General features: G+C 44.2%; 1 protein-coding gene and 1 long non-coding RNA gene across 3 annotated transcripts in view; one reads left to right on the forward strand and one right to left on the reverse strand.

Moving 5' to 3' along the window:
* The window catches only part of LOC138158665 (uncharacterized), a 65,061-nt gene extending 64,206 nt beyond the window's left edge, over positions 1–855 (reverse strand). Inside the window, exon 1 of the long non-coding RNA XR_011167698.1 lies at positions 716–855. This is a non-coding gene — a long non-coding RNA (uncharacterized lncRNA). The remainder of the gene's footprint in view (positions 1–715) is intronic.
* Positions 1–19,275, forward strand: part of CARD11 (caspase recruitment domain family member 11) — a 148,296-nt gene that overhangs the window by 114,966 nt on the left and 14,055 nt on the right. For both annotated transcript variants that reach the window (XM_069084770.1, XM_069084771.1), the window contains 11 exons: positions 339–406; positions 1,872–1,972; positions 3,351–3,403; positions 5,771–5,903; positions 6,883–7,084; positions 7,603–7,729; positions 12,784–13,024; positions 14,279–14,375; positions 15,886–15,981; positions 16,943–17,078; positions 19,026–19,205. In XM_069084770.1, coding sequence (XP_068940871.1) covers positions 339–406; positions 1,872–1,972; positions 3,351–3,403; positions 5,771–5,903; positions 6,883–7,084; positions 7,603–7,729; positions 12,784–13,024; positions 14,279–14,375; positions 15,886–15,981; positions 16,943–17,078; positions 19,026–19,205 — 1,434 coding nt within the window. The remainder of the gene's footprint in view (positions 1–338; positions 407–1,871; positions 1,973–3,350; positions 3,404–5,770; positions 5,904–6,882; positions 7,085–7,602; positions 7,730–12,783; positions 13,025–14,278; positions 14,376–15,885; positions 15,982–16,942; positions 17,079–19,025; positions 19,206–19,275) is intronic.

Below are 19,275 nucleotides of genomic sequence, written 5' to 3' on the forward strand. Positions count from 1 at the left end.
TCTCTCTCTCTGTCTCTCTCTCTCTGTCTTTCTCTCTCTGTCTCTCTGTCTCTCTGTCTCTCTCTCTCTCTCTGTCTCTCTCTCTGTCTCTCTCTGTCTCTCTCTCTGTCTCTCTCTCTCTCTCTCTCTCTCTCTCTCTCTCTCTCCCTCTCTCTCTCTCTCTCTCTCTCTCTCTCTCTCTCTCTCTCTCTCTCTCTCTCTCTCTCTCTCTCTCTCTCTCTCTCTCTCTCTCTCTCTCTCTCTCTCTCTCTCTCTCTCTCTGTCTCTCTCTCTCTCTCTGTCTGTCTCTCTCTCTCTGTGTCTCTCTCTCCCTCTCTGTCTCTCTCTCCCCCATAAAGAAAATGGAATGGATGCCAGCAGCAACTCCTCCAATCCTCTTTCCATGGACAACTCTCTCAACAAAATGGTAAGATGCTCCTCTCCCTTACTTTACCTTGTAGTCCTCTGGAACCTTATCTCCACCTCCAACCGGTAACTAAGTTGTGTTTCTTCCCAGAGTATTGCCTCCTGCTTCCTATTCATGCATAGGCATGTTCTTAGAACCATGCTATTCACCTTTCCAGAGTCATTATGCTAGGTCTTATGTTTATTTAAAGATATTTCAATACAACCTTAAGACACATTTACACCTCTTTGCCTCCTCCTCTCCCAATTTAACACTCAGTGGGTGGAGGAGAAGATGGGTCTCCCAGGGGTTGTAATGAGTCCTACATACCTTTGAAAACCTGGGATCTTCTGTATCTTCTCAGCCTTTGGCAATTTTGGCAGGATTAGGGAGGCAGGGCGGTAATGCTGTTACGTGGAAATCCAAGTATATCAAAGCAAATCTTCCCCCTCCTTCCCTCCCTCTTTGTGGGTGATCTCATCTGTTGCCCAGGCAGTTCTAACTATGAACCAAGCTGCCCTGCCCCCAAAACTCAGACCCCACAAAGAACAAGTTCTGCAAGTTGGAAACCATGCCCCTGAAAGGGGCAGACCCCACAGGACATGGATTCTTAACCTTTTTTGTGGGTTGTGGACTCCTTTGGAAGGCTGATGAAACCCATGGCCCCTTCTCATAATAATATTTTTGGGTAAATAACATAAAATGCCTGGGACTGGAGAGGAAATCAATTATATTGATTTATAATTGTAATATTTTTAAAATTCACAAACCCCAAATTAAGAATTCCTGCCCTGGGAAGCCTGTCAGTTTGCCATTCAAAATAAGCCCCTAGGGGAGGATGGCAGGGATTGTGTAATGAAGGATTCCAGCCTGACTGTTGTATGGGATAGAATATCTCCAGGGCAGCTCCTGAAAGGCCAGACTTATGTGCTGTGGTGCATCGTGGCTGGTGGCCTCCTTAACATGGGCCTGACCTCAGCATCTGTGTGGGCCTGCTAAGCCTCAGGCAGCCAACTGCAAGCAGCAATTGGTGTCTTCATGCAATGTGCCCCTGTTCCTGAAGCATATAGCGAAGGTCCTGGGCACGGTGAGCAAAGAAAGCTCTTCAGTCTCTGAAGGGGAAAATGTGGCATCCTGCTCTTTGGCAGACATGCCTATGCCACCCCTCCTCCCTTCCCTGCCCCACTTATTCACACAGATGTGTAAGCAGATGTACACTAATCTCAGTGGTCATGAACTAAGCCTGTTCTATTTCTCTAGCCAGGATTTGGAGGGAAAGACAGAGTGTCATGGCTGCCCTCAAAAACTTTTCTGAGTCAAAAGGGATATAAATTTGGCTAAGGCTGTAAACCCAAGTTAAAGATGTATTAAATTGTGTGTGTGTGTGGGGGGGTGCGTGTGTGTGTGTGTGTGTATACACACACATACACATATGTATAGATATATAAGTATATATAATGTGTCTGTATATTTGTGTGTTTTAAAGCTGCCCCTTAGGAATCGCAATAGCATCATGTCCATCACCGCGGAGCCCCCAGGAAATGATTCCATTGTCAGAAGATGTAAAGAAGACGCACCTCATCGTAGGTAGGTGACTAGGAAAGAAATACCCCTTTGAAGAAAAAAAAAACAACCACCTTGCTGCTCAGCAATTCAGAACACTTCCATAGAGGAACCACAATCCTTAGACTTTCCTGCAAGGAGTAGGGTGAGAGTGGTGACTGGAAGCCCAGCAGTGCCACCAAGAAGGCAAAACCGTAGTATAGGTTATGCATATGCAAGTCCCTTCACCAGAGTGAAAATACAAGAATGTTGGCGAGAATACAGATGTTCAGAAACATCTGGATGTTTGGCAACCTGTGTGGGTAGCCATTGACTGGTACTTGACTTTCTGGTTGGGACCCTCACCTTTCCCCCCTTGTTTGGGCATTCAGAAAATAGTTGGGAATCCCATTTCCTCTTTTGTGGGGAGGGGTCATCTGTTGAAAGGAATCGTTGGCTTGGGCGGTAGGAGAACTAAAGAGTTACTCCATGGTCCCTTCCGGAGAATGACTTGGGAAGAAGATGGAATTTCTGTGTTAACTTTGTCTCCAATGCCAGTGACTTAGCTTGAAATTCCGCACGAACTCCCTTAGCAATCCTGCAGTGTCTCCTTTCCCTGGTGCAGGAAGCAGGCCAGATAACATGGGATTTGGGAGTCGTATAAGTTTTCTTTTTTAGGTAGCCATGTGCTGCTGTTGTTATTCTTACACACCGATCTGCTGTTAGTGTCCCTGGATGCTCCATTTGAAAGGACCACAAATAAAAAATGGAGGGTGTTTTGGGGCATGCTAGAACAGTATAAAGCATCACTGTCTTCCGTTCGTTCTGCGGATCAGAGCACTCAAGCTATTTTCAACCCATCATGGAATAAAAGTCCATTGAAGTACAAATGGATATTATGCAATTAGTCTCTCAAAGAAGTCAGAATCCGAGTGGAAATATCAGACTCAGGCCATCAGAGACCCATGCTTGCCTCCCATCCCCATTTCTTCAGCTTATGCCATTAATGCTACCTGTACTCTTCCCCACTCCCTGCCCCGCCATTCACCCCTAAGTTTTCATACTTCGTTGCCTCTTACATGTACATACCTCAGTCTCCAGAGCTACTCTCCATTCAAAGGTGCCTTACTAATGACACATCCCCTTCCAATGAATAGTATAGGGATTCATGAGGGTGTTTATTTTGTTTTCCAGTCTTGTTCTTGCTGTCCCCATGCCATCCTACCCATTCATTTTCTGCCTGTCATCTCCTGGTCTTCATCAATACCTTTTAGAAAATTGAAAAATCTCTTACTATTTCTTTCTCTCTTTCCTCTCTCCTCCTCTTTACCACTTCTCCCACCTATACAAACGTGTACTCACAGGCACTCTCACACACATACATACTCTGCTACCACCATCATCTCTCCCTTTTGTCTTACAGTATAGTTGAAGAAGACACTGACAGTTTTGGATTTGATGCCTTAGATCTAGATGGTAAGTGGAGGGCTCCTGCAAGTGTGGAGGTGGACACCTCTATCCACTTCAACCGGTGAGTGGTGCATGAAGGAAGGGGAGTTGGGGGAGGGGGAAGTGGGGTGACACATGCCTGTAATCTGTACTGCCAGGGAGGCTGAGGCTGCTGGATCTCTTGAACTAAGTCAGTTAGATGTCCACACTAAGTCTGCAGTCAATTATGATGAGCCCCTAGAGAGCAAAGGACCACGAAGTTACCTAGGAAAGAGTGAACCATCCCAGGTCAGAGACAGCACATCAAAGCCCCTGTGCCATTCTGGACTGTGCATAGACACTGAACTTCTAGCCTGGGCAAGATAGAGAGAACTAGCCTCTAAAAAAAGGAGAAAGAAGAAAAAGAGGAGGAAGGGAAAAGGGTTTGGATGACAGGGAAAACATTAAAGTTGCACTACCTTACCATAAGATACAAGAAAGGAAGTCATTGAGGTAAAGCCTAACTCTGGAGGCTTCATCTATAGATTTATAGGTTTGGGGGGTTGTTTGTATTTTTTATAGAGAGGCAGTAGGAAAGAGGGAAGAGGAAGAGACAGAGAGGAGGAGGAGGAAAGAGAGAGAAAAAATAGGGAGACGGAGAAGAGCAGCATGGCTTACTATTTTAAAACCTAAGAGCATAGGACTCCTAGATGTATTAGTGCAAAAACAGGTTATACCTTTAAAAGAAAGAAAGAAGAGGGGTGGGGGAGGAAGGAAGGAAGGAAGGAAGGAAGGAAGGAAGGAAGGAAGGAAGGAAGGAAGGAAGGAAGGAAGGAAGGAAGGAAGGAAGGAAAGAAGAAAAAATTTTATTATGTAACAAAAATGTCAGTTTCAGAAAGTAGGATGCAAGAAGGAGAGAGATGGAAAGGTGATCTTATGGGGTGAGGGTGAAAAGAATGTTATAGTCACAACTTCCTAAGCTGGATGCTGTGAGTGAGGAAAAACCAAAAGGGCTTGTGAAGAGAGGGCCAAAGGCATCAAGGCTACGAAGAAGGCATCATTCTCAACCGACAGGTCTTCTGACCTGTAGTAAACCTGGCAATGCAGAAAACTCTCCAGATTCTGGATTTAGGATTCATGATTTTAAATATTCAAGGGTTTGCCCTCTCGACCCACCCGAGGTTGAGCTGCCCTCCCCACCCCAGCACTACCTCACACTCGCAACAGCCCGCAGAGACCTCTGGATTAAAGGCACTGTGGAATCCTCCTTGATTAGAGACAGGCATAAGCTGAAAAATACTCCAGAAAAGCAATAGCCCCTAACAAAAGGCTGTGTAATTAGAAGCATTGGAAAATAAAAGGGGGAACTTTGGAGAGAAATGTACCACTGTCTAACCCATTTTGAGTTGGGAATAAATAGCCCTTTGCAAATAAATCTTTCTTATTAACGCTTTGAAGCATTTGTCGATTTCTCAGTTCTCTGAGATCTCTGGATTGTGCCCTTTCTAAGTGGGGAAGGTATACTATATCCCAGGTATCACTTGCTTTAAAACAGGATGAAAAAAAGTAGCTTTCTGACACTGAGAGGCAATGTGGTCCAGTGGAAATAGGTCTGTGCTTGGAGTCAGAGGGTTCAAATCCTGGCTTTGCTAATTTATTACCTGTGTGACACTGGTCAAGTCACCTCACATTGATGGGCCTCCATTTCCTCTCCTGCAAAATGGGGTTGGACTAGATGACCTCTAAATCTCTGATCCCATCATGCAGTTTCTTCATAGCCACCCCTTTGCCCAATTCTCACTTGGGAAATTGGTATTGGCCTGATGGAGGCAGCCCTGCATGGCGGGGTAGTTGTATATAGAAGGTAAGAGCAAAATCTGCTTCAACCTAACAAATTCAGAAACCACTGAAAAACTGATCATAGAAAAGGCTCATTAACCTTGATTGAGACTGAACTTCTAGAGTTCTTAAGAAACAGACATTGTGCCACAATGACTCCCAGTGTCAGAGGACCATGTGAATCACTCTGTTAGAATGGACACAAATGACTACACATTCTCTCTCTGAGAGTTATCTTCTCCCTGGGATCCAAATGCATTCTCCCTCCTGGCTTCCTTATCCAGAAGGTACATTTTTCTCCCAGTGGCATTAGCCCCTCCAAAGGGAATAAGAACATTTTACTGAGGGACCATTGGCAGTTCTGGGTTTGTCTTTTGGCTAAAAAAGAAGCAAAAGAGTAAATTTAACTGTGATTATGGAGTATCACTGACATCTGACAGGACTGACATGGGTAGATTGGTTTTGCCATCTCCATATATAATCACTTTCTCCTGTGTGTCACTTTTGCCCAAATTGGTCACTACTACTATCAGCTACTTCATTATCCCAGTCAAGATTATTTTCCCCCCTTTTCAGATGACAGCCATGACCGCTACTCCTTTGGACCCCCCTCCATCCACTCTTCTTCCTCTTCTCACCAGTCTGAGAGCCTGGATGCTTTTGACCTTGAACAAGTCAACATCATGTTTAGGAAGTTTTCTCTGGAAAGGTATTACAGTGGGAAATGGGAGAGTAAAGGGTGAGGGTGGGGGAAGTGGTGAAGGGAGGTAGCTAGTTTTATGGAGATAAATCCTACCCTGGTAGTCTCAGAGGTGAACCAACTCAGCTTGTAACAGCTGCATGTCTCCCTGGACTCCTGAGTTACCCTGAAGTCATAGAACTTTAAAATCATTTAGTAGTAAGTGAGCTTAGAGTTTACCTAGTCCAACTCCCCCCATTCTGATAAGGAAATTGAAGTCCGTGGAAATTGAGTGACTTTTCCAGTTTGCTCAGCTAGTTAAGTAACAGGCTCGAAGCTAGAATGGTGTGGGCCAATGGGGGAGGGGGATAAACTGGATTTGAAGTCAAGTGATCTGAGTTCAAATCCAAACTCTTGTCACCTGTGTGATCATGGGAAAATCAATTCATTTATCTGGGTCTCAGTTTCCTTATCTACAAAATGAGTGGTTTGAACTATATGTCTTCTGGATATAGAGCCTCCCGGCTCTATAACTGTCATCCTATGAGCTCAGGTTTCCCAACTCCCAACACAGTGCTTTTCCCAGTACATCTCAAAGTCCCCTCAAAACCCTACTTGGCAAAGTCACCAACTGTTCCAGTTGAAGTCCTGTGGCTTACAGAGTCGTGGCCAAGAAAAGGGAAGGATTTGGTTGAATTAGACTGACTCCACTGACCTCATATCTCAGTCCTGGCAGTGTCTGGATTCAGTCCCTTCTAATCATGGAAAATCAGTTCCATTTCCTTCCTGTGCTTTTTATTAAGGACTTAGTTGAAAGCCTTCTCCCATAACTTAAGCCACTAAAACCAGTTTTTCTCCGTCCACACTCCAGCTCCTGATAAATACAGGAAGCTGGTACATGCAGGTTTCTGTCTCCCCTTGGCTTTTCCTGAGTAGAAGCTCTCTATTTTTAGCCCAGTGCATCTGAAAGCAGGCCCATCTAAGCAGCTTCTTGATTTCCTGGCCCTAGACCTTTCCGTCCCTCTGTCACATCTGTTGGTCACATCAAGACCACATGCCATCCGGTGCAGCACACAACCCTGAACGGAGATAACCTCATCACTGAAATCACCCTGCTGGGGGGAAATGATCGAGGCAGCTTCATTCACTCTGTCAAGCCAGGATCCCTGGCGGAAAAAGAAGGCCTCCGGGAGGGACACCAGCTGCTACTGGTGAGGCTTAAAAAAAAAAAAAAAGTTCTCATTATTTTCCCCTCCATTTCTTCTCTGTATTTATGCCACTGACACAATGCAAGGTCCTGTGACAATCTGTTCCTGTATTTTGTTATAGAATGCCTAAGTGAAAAGAGAAAAAAAATGTGAAAGGGCCCAGCCTCCTCTCTGACCCCTTTTGTTCACCCTCCCCCTAAGAATACCGTCTTTGGGAGGGGATGGGAGTTAGGAAAGGCTACACCCCACTCTTCCCCCAGTCCCCTCTAGTATTCTTGATTGCTTTTCTAAAACAGAACCCTACCCCTACACACATGCATATACATGCTCAGAAAGGAGGGTGATAACAAAGTTTAACAAGCATGATTTAAGTAGGAAGCTTTATTCCCTCCCAACAGCACCAGGCAAGTTGTTTGTTCAGAAAAAGATGCTTTTATTTCATATGTGGAATAATCCTACTCACGAGGCTTGGCCAGCCCATTGGAGCCCACAGTGAGGAACAGTGTTTCTTTGATATCTAGCTGGAGGGCTGCATCAAAGGCGAGAAGCAGAGCGTTCCCTTGGATACTTGCACAAAGGAGGAAGCACACTGGACAATTCAGAGATGTAATGGCCCCGTCACACTGCACTATAAATTCAACCATGAAGGTAAGGCCTGAGTAAACCCCATTCAGCACCACGGCCAATGCTCCAGTGGAATCCCATTCATTTCTCACCAATCCTCTCATGCAAATGGTGGAGAGAACACTGGGTTTAGAGTCAGAAGCTTGAGGTTGGATTTTGGCTCTGATACTTCTTGGCTGTAGAACCCAGAGCAAGCTACCAGACTTCTTGGCATCTTACCTGTAAAATGGGGACAATATTAGCACCTCAAATTGAGGTTTACAAAGTGCTCTCTTCACAAACATTTGGGGAGGGAGAGATTGGAAATATGTTTGTAGGAAGGAACTAAATGTGGCTTTCAGGAACATGGTGTGGGTAACCCCCATAAGGAAAACCCCTCTACTAAGCACAGGTCAAGGCAACAAGCTGTTATTTTCCACAAATGACATCTCCCTTCCTCTTTCCATGCCCTTGCATAGGCTTTTTGTTCCCTATGACTATAATTTACATCATCCTCATCTCTGCCTCTTGAAAGCCCTGGTTTTCTGTACACATCAACTCAAAAACAGCCTTTTGCATGAGGCTTTTCCTGCTCCTTCAGCTGCCTGTGTCTCCCTGTGCCACAGTTATTTGGGGGGAGCAGGTCAAAAGATCTGTCATTTCCAAGGTTTAGGGAACTTCCATTGAAGAAACTTCCTCTACCAACAAAAATCAGCACCCACTCTTTAATTTATAGTTTTAGAAACTGTAGTGCTTGGGGCATGAAGAGGCTTAATGGTTTGTCTAGGATCAGTCACCCAACCAATGTGTGTCCAAGGTGGGACTTGAAGGACTTGATTCCTGGGCCAGGTTTCTATTCATTATGCCAAGTGGACTCTCAGATAAATCAACAAGCATTTACTAAACTCCTACTATATTCTGGGCTCTGTGCTAAGTGCTGGGGATAGAAAAAAAAGGTAAATACAATCCCTACCCTCAAACAATTCACAATTTAGTGGAAGAGAAAACATGCAAACAGCTGTATGTAAATGAGATGTATGCAGGAGAGATAAATGTTGATATAGATATAAACTCAAGAGGTATGCATGCCCATAATTAGTATGAGTATTATTATTGCCATTTTACAGATGAGGAAATAAGCTCAGAAAGGTTAAATAACTTACCCAAGTTTACACAGCTAGTAAGTGTCAGAGCCAGAATTCAAACCTGGTATCTCTTGATTTCAGGTTCAGTATTCTTTTTTATTTTTTTTTGAGGTGGGGGAGGCAAGGCAATTGGGGTTAAGTGACTTGCCCAAGGTCACACAGCTAGTATAGTGTGTCAGGTGTCTGAGGTCATATTTGAACTCCAGTCCTCCTGATTCCAGGGCCGGTACACTATTCACTGTACCACCTAGCCACCCCCCAGGGTCAGTATTTTTTCCATTATGTCAGACTATTTGTACTGCTTACCTCACAGCACCTTTCGTCAGCACCAAAGCACTCTAGACATTAAAGTTTTTCCATATTGTTTTGTTATTGAATTCCATCAGTACTATTTATTTTCTCTTAAACCAGGGCTTCCTTATCCTTTTTGGTGTCACTGACCCCTTTGACAATCTATTGAAGCCAGAACCCTTTCTCAGGTGAATGTTTTAAAGTGCTTAAAATAAAATGCATAGTGGTAAGAAGTAACCAAAGGCTAGTGAAAATAAAGATGCCTTTTTCCCACCCAAATTCATGGACCCCCCAAAAAATATCTTTCCACAAACCCCTACTGTAGATCATTCTTCTTAAGGACAAGTTATGCGTTCACACTGCCATTTCTCCCCCCCCCCCCCCCCCCAGCTGGCCTCCATCTTACAACCAGCCAGGCTTCTGAGTGATTATGATCAGATGCAAGGCAGGACATTGAACTTGCTATTTTGCACCCTACCTGGCCACCAATGGAGAGCATGTCCCACAGGTATGCAAGCCTGGGTTAGAAACTGGGTTAGAAGAGAACTGGCAGGAGGAGGAAGCATGATAGCTAAACACCAAATGGCACATATGGCTTTTTGCAAAATGGAGTTTTTGTTTTCTTGCATGCACGACTAAGGAATGCACTTTCTCCTGGATCTAAAGCAATCACTTGGCTGCAACAGCCAATTCTTGGTCCAGGGCTGGGCTCTGCCTGGGGAGGCGAGGCTGTCATCAGATTAAAACTCACAGACCTTTGGCTCTTTGGTTCCTCAAGCATCCCTGTAACAAGCATTCCCCCTTCCCTTTGCCTCCAGCGGCTTTTTAATAGTATTACCGTATCTTGCCTAAATCGCCTGGCTATTGTGCGCTGGGCTTTGTTTTACATTTCCAATGCCTGATTTACCATTCTCACCTCTGAATTTTCCTGCATGATTATCTCTGCAGCTGGATCTTATTTTTAACTACTAGGGCTCATGAATGTTTAAACGCAGAATAAATAGCCAGACAGTCTCTCCACCAGCAAAAGCATCCTCACAGCACTGTCCTGTCAGTGCAGAAAATAATCATAATAATGCTCTGCACCTAAACACAGGTCAGATTTCACAGCAGACATTTGCTAGGGAATAGTTTCCTCACTCCATGGCCTGGCATTCACTCTTTCATAAAAGTCACAAGAGGTGTCTGTACACCAGCTCTCCAGAAGGTTTCCCCCATGGAAATAAAAGTCCCCTATAACAGAGAATTCTTGTTGGACATAGATTAAGAGTTAAGTGAAGTGAATAGAGCACCAGCCCTGGAGTCAGGAGGACCTGAGTTCAAATTCGGCCTCAGACACTTAACACAAAAAACTAGCTGCGTGACCTTGGGCAAGTCACTTAACCCCAATTGCCCTCCAAAAAGCAAAAAAAAAAAAGAGTTAAATGAGATCTTAGAGGTCACCTAGGCCATCTCTCTTATTTTACCCAAGAGGAACCTGAGGCTTAGGGAGATAAAGGGACTCCCACAAGGTCATTCATGTGGTAGGTAGCCAACCCTGGATTCCAGCCAAGTTCCCTGACTCAAGTCTAGCACTTTCTACTGCATTGTGATGCCTTTATCCCTTCTTCAGCCTAACACTTGCAAATTACAAAGCTCATGGTTGGCCCCTGTTTCTTAACCCTCTTCTAGTTCCCCTGACATAATAGCTATGTTGTTGAACTTGGAATCAGGAAGATCTGGGTTCAAATACTGCTCAGGCCCTTACTATCTGTGGATAGTCACGTGACCTCATCTCTTTGAGCCTCAGTTTCCTCATCTGTATAAAGGGGATGATAATAGTACCTACTTCATAGATTTATGGTGAGAAGGCAAGAGCTTAAGTATGGAAAGTACTTTGCTAACCATATAGAGCTATATAAATGCTAGTTACTGTAATTGTTATCTGGTAGGCGTGAGGGAGATTTAGGAGAATGGGAATAGAGCTCAAGGAATGGAATCTTGGTACTAAGCTAGAGGTGCTGGGGAGAACAAGTTCTCTATAATCTAATGGTGAGCCTAGGGCCATTCATTCCAAACCAGTGGGAGGCCTCATCCAGTCTGACTCTCACTTTTATTCTGCTTAAGCATTCAGATAGTTATTCTTGAATGACTCCTAACTGCTCTGTCTTTTTATGGTGCTATACAATTCTCCCTTTGAACATTGGTTCATGTTTTTGTTAAGGTCCATTATCTAGAAGAGGGATACTATACCTGTCTTTCTTGCTATTCAGTGCCTTGAATGTCTACCAACAAGTAGTATCTGATTAATTTAATTTAAAATATTAGCAATGCACAAGACCTCAACCTAGGCTAAAACAACCTTGCTCTCGAAGGAAGATTTCTCATTGGCACAGTGGATAGAATGCTGAACCCAGAGTCAGAAAGACCTAAGTGCAAAAGCTGCCTCAGACACTTGCTACCTTTATAATCTTGGGTAAGTCACTTGACTTTGTTAAGGCTTTATTTCATCATTTGTAAAAATGAGAGGTTGGACTTGTTGTTGAGCTGTTTCAGTTGGGTGTGACTCTGCATGACCCCATTTGGTGTTTTCTTGGCAGAGACATTGGAGTGGTTTGCAATTTCCTTCTCCAGCTCATTTTACAGATGAAGAAACTGAGGCAAACAGGGTTGAATGATTTGTCCAGGATCACACAGCTCGTGTCTGAGGATAGATTTGAGCTCTGTCTTCCTGACTCCAGACCTGATATTCTATCCACTGTGCCACCTCGCTGCCCTGGTATTGAACTTAATGACCTCCAAATTCTATCTCTAAACCAAAGATGCTATGTGTTAGTCTAAGAAGTGACAGGGATAGTATTGAAGCCATCGGGCAGTGGAAAAGAGGTAGGGATGCTGCAAGCATTGGGATAAAAAGAAGTTTTACACCTCACTTGGTTTAGTTTTTGTTTTAATGTCAGCCAAACGAGTACAGAGTAGGAAAGGTGTGGCTAGACCACAGTTCATATGGAAAAGATGTGGTTTTAGTGTGCTGCAAACTCAATATGCCACAACAATATGGTCTTGGACTCAAATCTGCGTGAACAGAAATCCTTGTTCAAAGAGTTCGTATTCCAGTGGGGGAGACAGCACATGGAAGGTTTCAGCTGCAAGTCAGATACAAAGGTCCCATGGTCCTCAGGGCGCAATAGCAAAGCAGATGGTCAGTCCTCTTCTTTAATGTCATTTCCACTGATAAACTAATATTGGTTTCTGATGTTGAACCCTTTGACAATGTCAAGGACTTTAGTCACAAAAATTTTCTTTTGGGGGCATGCAATGGCTGTAGCACCATCAGGAGGCATTGTTAAGATGAGTCTCCCGAGGGATGGTGGTTAAGAGCCCTGAGATACAAACATCTGTATTCCCAAGGCTCTTGGGCTCAGAGTCCCAGGCTGTCTCCGTCAGGGTCTATTCCACTGTTCCTAATCCATCAGGAGCCGTGGTTACCATGCTGTGTTCCATTTGAAATAGCACCTTGATATGATCTGAATCCCTCCCTATGCAAAGAAGAGCCGCAGCTTAGTGCCTTGGTGTACACACACATACACACACACACACACACACACACACACACACACACACACACCCAAGAGGATAACACCAGGGCAGGGTGATTTTTTTTTATCTCTTCTGCCCCCTAAGGTTACCGGAAGCTGCTAAAGGACATGGAAGATGGCCTGGTCACATCAGGGGACTCATTTTACATCCGGCTAAACCTGAACATCTCCAGTCAGCTTGACTCCTGCTCGATGTCAGTGAAGTGCGATGAAGTGGTGCATGTTCGGGACACAATGTACCAGGATAAATATGAGTGGCTTTGTGCTAGGGTTGATCCCTTCAGCAACAGGGACCTGGAAATGGGAACTATCCCCAGCTACAGAAGGTGAGCCTGGAGGTATAAAGGGATCTATCCAGTGGTGTTCTGGGGGGTGGGGGGAGGGGGAGATGTGACCCTGATACCCTTGCATGTTTAACCTGCCTTATTAGCATTTTCTCAATTGCTTATCGCTTTCTTACATCTAGACAATCCAAAACAATAAACCAAGCCCCCATCTGTAGCCTTTGCTGATTTCTTCAGTGTAAGATGCTCTGTCAGTAGCCAGTGTGTGCTTGCTTCAGTGCCGCATTGGGATGATCCTACCCCTGGCTGGTCCTGGTCTGAATGCACATTGCCACCTCCAGTGAGCAGATGTCTAGAGGGCTGGAGAAGAGGGACTGAGGAGTCATAGGAATGTGCAAAGGTGGAAATGGGAGAATAAAGGAAGAAATAGGGTAAAGATGGTCATAGAATCATAGATCTGGGACTAGAAAGGGCCTCATCTTACAGATGAAGACACCAAGAGGGGAAGCATGGTGTAGATAGAGTGCTGATCAGAAAAACCTGAGTTCGAATCCTGCCTGGAACAATTACTAACTTTGTGACTCTAGGCAAGTCACTTAACTTCACAGGGCCTGTTTTCCCAACTGTCAAATTAAGGGGATTAGATTTGTTGGTTTCACTTCCAATTCTAAATCTATTGATCCTATGAAGTCAGTAAGTCAGTCAGTGAACAAACATTTATTAAGCACTTAATGTGTGCCAAAAATTATGATAATCACTGGAGATATAAAGCAAAGCAAAAAACCTGGACTCAGCCCTCAAAGAAGTCACATTCTAATGGGGAGACAAATGTACGCAGCTATATACACACAAGATACATATGTGTGTTATGTATGTTATATGTTTATATGTGTGTACATATATATATACCTACATATATAGTGTGTATATATACCTACATATGTGTGTGTGTGTATGAATACAAAGAAAAAGAAAGTCCTTGCCCCAGAAAGCTTACAGCATAAAGGGGGAAGATGATGCATAAAAGTAAGCTAAAAAGCTTAGGAAGTCAGGAGGCAGAGGTGAAATGGGAGGGCGGGCAGGCATTGGGAACAGCCACATGAAAAGGAAGGGAGTCAGGAGATTGGATATTGTGTGTGAGGAACAGAAAGAAGGCCAATGCCACTGGATGACAAAGTGTAAGAAGACTGGAAAGGTGGGGGAGAGACCAGATTGTGAAGGGCTTTAAAAGCCAAACAGGATTTTCTCTTTGATCCTGGAGGAAACCTTGAGATAATCCCTTCTTCCTTCTCCCAGAGCCCAGCAGCTACTTTTGGTGAAACTTCAGCGGTTGATGCACAGAGGGAATAGAGACGAATCAGAGAGCTCTCATCATACGCTAAAGGCACTACGGGTACGTCTGCCCCCAGCATTGGTCTTGCCAAGCCCACACAACTCCAGAGAAAGCAAAGAAGCTCTGTTTTCACCTTCCTTCTTCCTAGGAGAAGCCAGATCATCCTCCCCAGAGGCACTACCCTCATAGTACACATACCTGCAATTCATGCTGTGTGGGTTGTCTCTCTTGGACACAAATACCCTCCTCCTCTCCTTCCCCAAGGGCTGCTAGACCTGGGTAATAACAACTTACTTTATAATGACACTTTAAGATTTGCAAAGTGCTCATTCCACAGCAAAAGCAACAACAAAAATAACATCTAGCATTTATATATTGCTTTAAAGTTTGCAAAGCACCTCATATATGTGGTTCCATTTCATAGGAACCTCATAAAGTAAGAGATAGAGATGGGAACTAGACCTTCAATTTTCCAGGTATAGAAAACTCCCTAATGAGGAAATTCCTTCCACCAAGGCAGGTCAGCAACTTCTCTTTTAGCTTAGTTTTAGAGTTGCCTAGAACAGTGATGTCAAACTCAAAAGAAAAAACAATAGGGGCCACTAAACAGTACATAAGGGTTCCTGAGCCCTGCAAATTGACTTAGTTTTAAAATGCAATATTGTCTTTGTTTCATCATATTTTTACTTATTTCATTAAATACTTCCCAGTTACATTCAATCTGGTTTATACATGCTTGGGAGTGTGGTGGGCCTTGTGTTTGCTACTTTTGCCATAAAGAACAGTGATGAAGGGCTTTGCCCAAGGCTTCTGGCTCTTAAGCCCAGGGCTTCTGGCTCTGAGGGCAGCTCTCCATGCACAGTGGCACACTGTAACTATTATTGTCCCCAACTTGGCAATGAGGAAACTGAGACCACAAAAAGTTTTAGTGACTAGATGAGGTAGAGTTTGAACCTAGGTGTTCCTCACTCCAATTCTAGCACCCTATCTATCTACTAGATCATTCTTCTTCCTGCCTTCCAGGGCTTCATCCCATGCCAAGACCTGGGGTGGAGATGGGTAATCTCCCCACATATCTACCTTCCAATCCTCCTCAGTCTCTCTGCAATCCTCTCTACCTAGGTAGCCTAGATTGACTGATTTATTCCTATATGTCAGTTTCCTTCTTCCTTTGGCACCTGGTTTTCTCTCTCTTCAGGCTACAGATGTTGGCAGGACACTCTTCCCCTAAAGATGCCCTTTTTCATAGGCTTTGCCATTGAAAAGAAGCAGCAGTGACTGAGCCAAGCCTGCTGGCAAGTGATGTGTGGCCTTCATTCCATCCTTTCTTGGTCCCTGAAATCTCCATTAATAGGCCCAGGTCACCTTCCCCTGAGCTCTGGACACGTTCCATTCCTCTCCTTATGTTTTCTCCTTCTTTGAAACCCTCTGATTCTTCGAGAGTTGAGTTTCTTCTCCCCTCAGCCTAAATGTCTTAAGGCTAGAAATGTTGCTAAAATGATAAACGGTGTCTCACCTATCATGCCATGCTCGGGGGAGTTTGATTAGTTGGTTGACAAACTGGTTTCAGAACACACTGCAGCCTGAGGAGCCTCTTTCGATGAATGACCCCCGAGTAAGTCCCCGTCTCTCAAGAGCAAGCATCCTTTTCGGTCAGCTCATACAGGTAAGGATGTTCAGAGTCACTCTGATCTGCACTGGGGCTTTGGCATTTCCATGTGCTTTCCTTACAAAGCTTTTTATAAAAATGACAACAGTAGTTTTAACTTTCCGAAGCTTCTTGACATCTTTTATCTCATTTTATCCTGCAACAGACCCATGAGATCATAAGATCATAGAACCATAGGCCCAGAGCTGGAAGAGATCTAAGATATTTCTAGGACAGACATGTTTATGCCTAGTTGACTAGTAAATTAATATTAGCAATAGCTCACACTTATAGAGAACTTTAAGGTTTACAAGATGATTCACATCCATTATCTCATCTGAGCTGCATAAAAGCCCTACGAAGTGTGTGCTATTATCATTTCTATTATTCAAATGAGGAAACTGAGGCTTACAGAGGTTAGACCCCATCCAAGGTCCCATGGAGAATTTAAACCCAATTCCTTTGAATCTGGAGTTGTGTTCCTCCCATTGTATGACACTGTAATAAAGGTAGTAAGAAAAAGGGACCTTCCACGATATCACACCATGATGATGGCAGTTAGAAAATGAGATCATTTGCTATTATTACTTGGTCTAGATTGGTAATGTTGAGGCTGTTTATTCTAGAAAATCAGTCTGTCAATCAGTAAGCCTATATGAAGCATCTTCTATGTGTCAGGCACTGTGATAGGCACCAGGAATACAAAGACAAAACTGAAAAAGTCGCTGTTCTTGAGGTGATGGGAAGGTCAAAGAGGACCATCTAATTGCACCTAGACAAATTCGAGAATCTTCTCATCCTTTAAGGTCACTCATTCGCAACCCTTCCATACCACCCCCCAATCCACACCCAGAATAGAGAACAAATCCATTCAAGTCTAGTTAAGAGACTAAAGCCTGGGGATTTAGTTTCAGCTCCCACAGAGGGGACCAATTCACTTCTTTCTGTTTGGGCTTGGGTTTTTTTTTCTTTTTTTCAGTTTGTTAGTAGATCTGAAAACAAATACAAGAGGATGAACAGCAATGAACGGGTTCGTATCATCACTAGTGGCCACCCAGGGAACTTGACCCGAGCCTCACTTGATGTCATGAAGCCCTTGTCAGAGAAGCAGGAAGGTAAGAAGTGCCTTTGGAGACACTCTTCTGGGTGCCCATAGGAAAACCAGAAACCCATAGATCAGATGTCTATAGAAAGCCACCCCAAAGAACCTAAATCACCTTGTCTATATCAGGGAATTTAGTGGAGACAAAACGCTTACCATATCCTTGTTGGAATGATTCCATCAAGGAAGATGGACTTTGGGGCTGGCCAGATTAGGACAGAAAGGAGCAGTAATTGGACACATTTGCCTGAGGGTGAAGTGTCATATCCTCAAGGTTGGGGTTGACATCTGTATAACTACTGGTGATTAGGAAAAATCCTTAACTGAGCACCTTCTGACCAAGAGGTGATGGGCTTAAAGTGCAGAACGAGACATGGGTTTTCAGACGCAGCTAATGTGGGAATTTGTTTTGTCTGACTATATGTATTTGTTACAAGGGTTTCATTTTTTTCCTTTTCCTCAGTGGAGAGGTGAGTGTAGGAATGATTAGGGAAGGGGCGCTATGGACAGGGTTGCTGAAAAGAAAGAAAAGAGAGTCTTTAAAACTATGTTTTTTAAAATGTGCAGAAGAAAATAGAAAGAAGGAATCACAGACCAGCAGGACAACTCTGAAGACAAACATGGTGAAGTGATTATTTGCTTAATAAGAAAAGCAAGCTGCATATAATAGAGATTCATGATTTCACGTACATCCCTCTCTTTCTGTTCTATGTATATGAGAATGATCATTTTTGTTAAAGTTTATTAAGTTCAGAAATTTTAAAATGGGGGGAGGAGAACACAGAATACTCAGGCAAGGAAGACAGGGTGAGTCTGGAAGCTGAATAAGCAACAAATCAAAAATCTAGGTTACTAACATTTATTAAACATCTACTATGTACAAAGCACTTTACAAATATTATTACATTTTATCCTCACAACAGCCCTGCAAGGTAAGTACTATAATGATCCTCAGTTTACAGTTGAGGAAACTGAGGCAGAGATTAAATGACTTGCCTGGGGCCATGCAGCTAATAAATGTCTGAGGTCAGATTTGAACTCAGGTCTTCCTGACTCCAGTCCACACATTCTATCCACTACAACGCCTAGCTGTTTCTAGCTGCCTGGAGATGAGAAGAACAAGAAAATCTGTTTGCTAGAGTAGGAATCAGGGAGTAAGATATGGGCACATCAGAGATGTGGGCTTTTTGTCTAACTCCCATCTCCCCAAAGTTCCATTCCTTTTGGGTGACCTGCTGTATTCCTTACTCCCACCCTGGACCAGCAAGTTCCAGGGTCAGATTCTCCATGCCCCTTCCTGATTCAGCAGAGCCAGTAAGACCATGAAGACCCTGCTCAGAGGGACAAGACCCCACCCCCATTACTTATATCAGGCTGTGATTTCCCCCATCACACTAACTAAAAGTTTGTGGCAGCCAGCAGCACCTGAATGCTGAGGTTAATTGGAGTTGTTTGCTGTGAAGTGTTTATTTATTGATTTTTTTTCCTCCCACTGAGGGCCTCTTGCCATTCCTCAGGCTGGTAAAGGGGATGTGCACTGCCCAGACAGAGCTCAGGGTCAGGGAGGGAGGAAAGAAGGGCTTGCATTTCTAGCACCATTGCCAACTATCTGGTTAGGAACTGTTTTCTTTATCCCAAATCTGAAGGAATAGGACCATGAGTGGGAGGATGAATGGGACCCAGCCAAAGAGAATGTCAAGGAAGCCCTAGAGGAAAGCCCATTATGAACAGCCTGTAAGATAATGACATTATCTCCAGGAACAAGTAGGAGGCCTTCTGTCAATCACATAATTGAACACCGGACCTAGAGAAATGCTGGGAGGGAGACTACAGAGCTCCAAGCCACGGGGTGCTGGGAACCAAGAACATCAATTTTCTCCAACTCTTGCCTCTGCAATGTCTTCCCTTCCCACCACTCATAGACCGCAGACTAACCTGACGCTTCTTTATTCTCTTGCAGATGTGGACTTTGAAAATGACCTCAATAAGAGACTCAACCTGATCCCATACAGCTCGGTTCGCTCCTTCTACTCCGAGCGCCGACGGCCTGTCCTCTTCACCCCCACCATGCTAGCCAAGACCTTGGTGCAAAAGCTGCTGAATTCTGGAGGAGCCATGGAGTTCAACACGTGCAAGCCGGGTGAGTGGGGTGGGGAGCTCAGCCCCTGGGCGTAGACAGTAGCTTCTCTTGTCGGGTCTCCCTTGGGGCT

Source organism: Petaurus breviceps, unplaced genomic scaffold, assembly GCF_028583685.1.
Source record: "Petaurus breviceps papuanus isolate PSGF00001 unplaced genomic scaffold, PetGlider_PUasm1.0 175, whole genome shotgun sequence".
Classification (NCBI taxonomy): domain Eukaryota; kingdom Metazoa; phylum Chordata; class Mammalia; order Diprotodontia; family Petauridae; genus Petaurus; species Petaurus breviceps.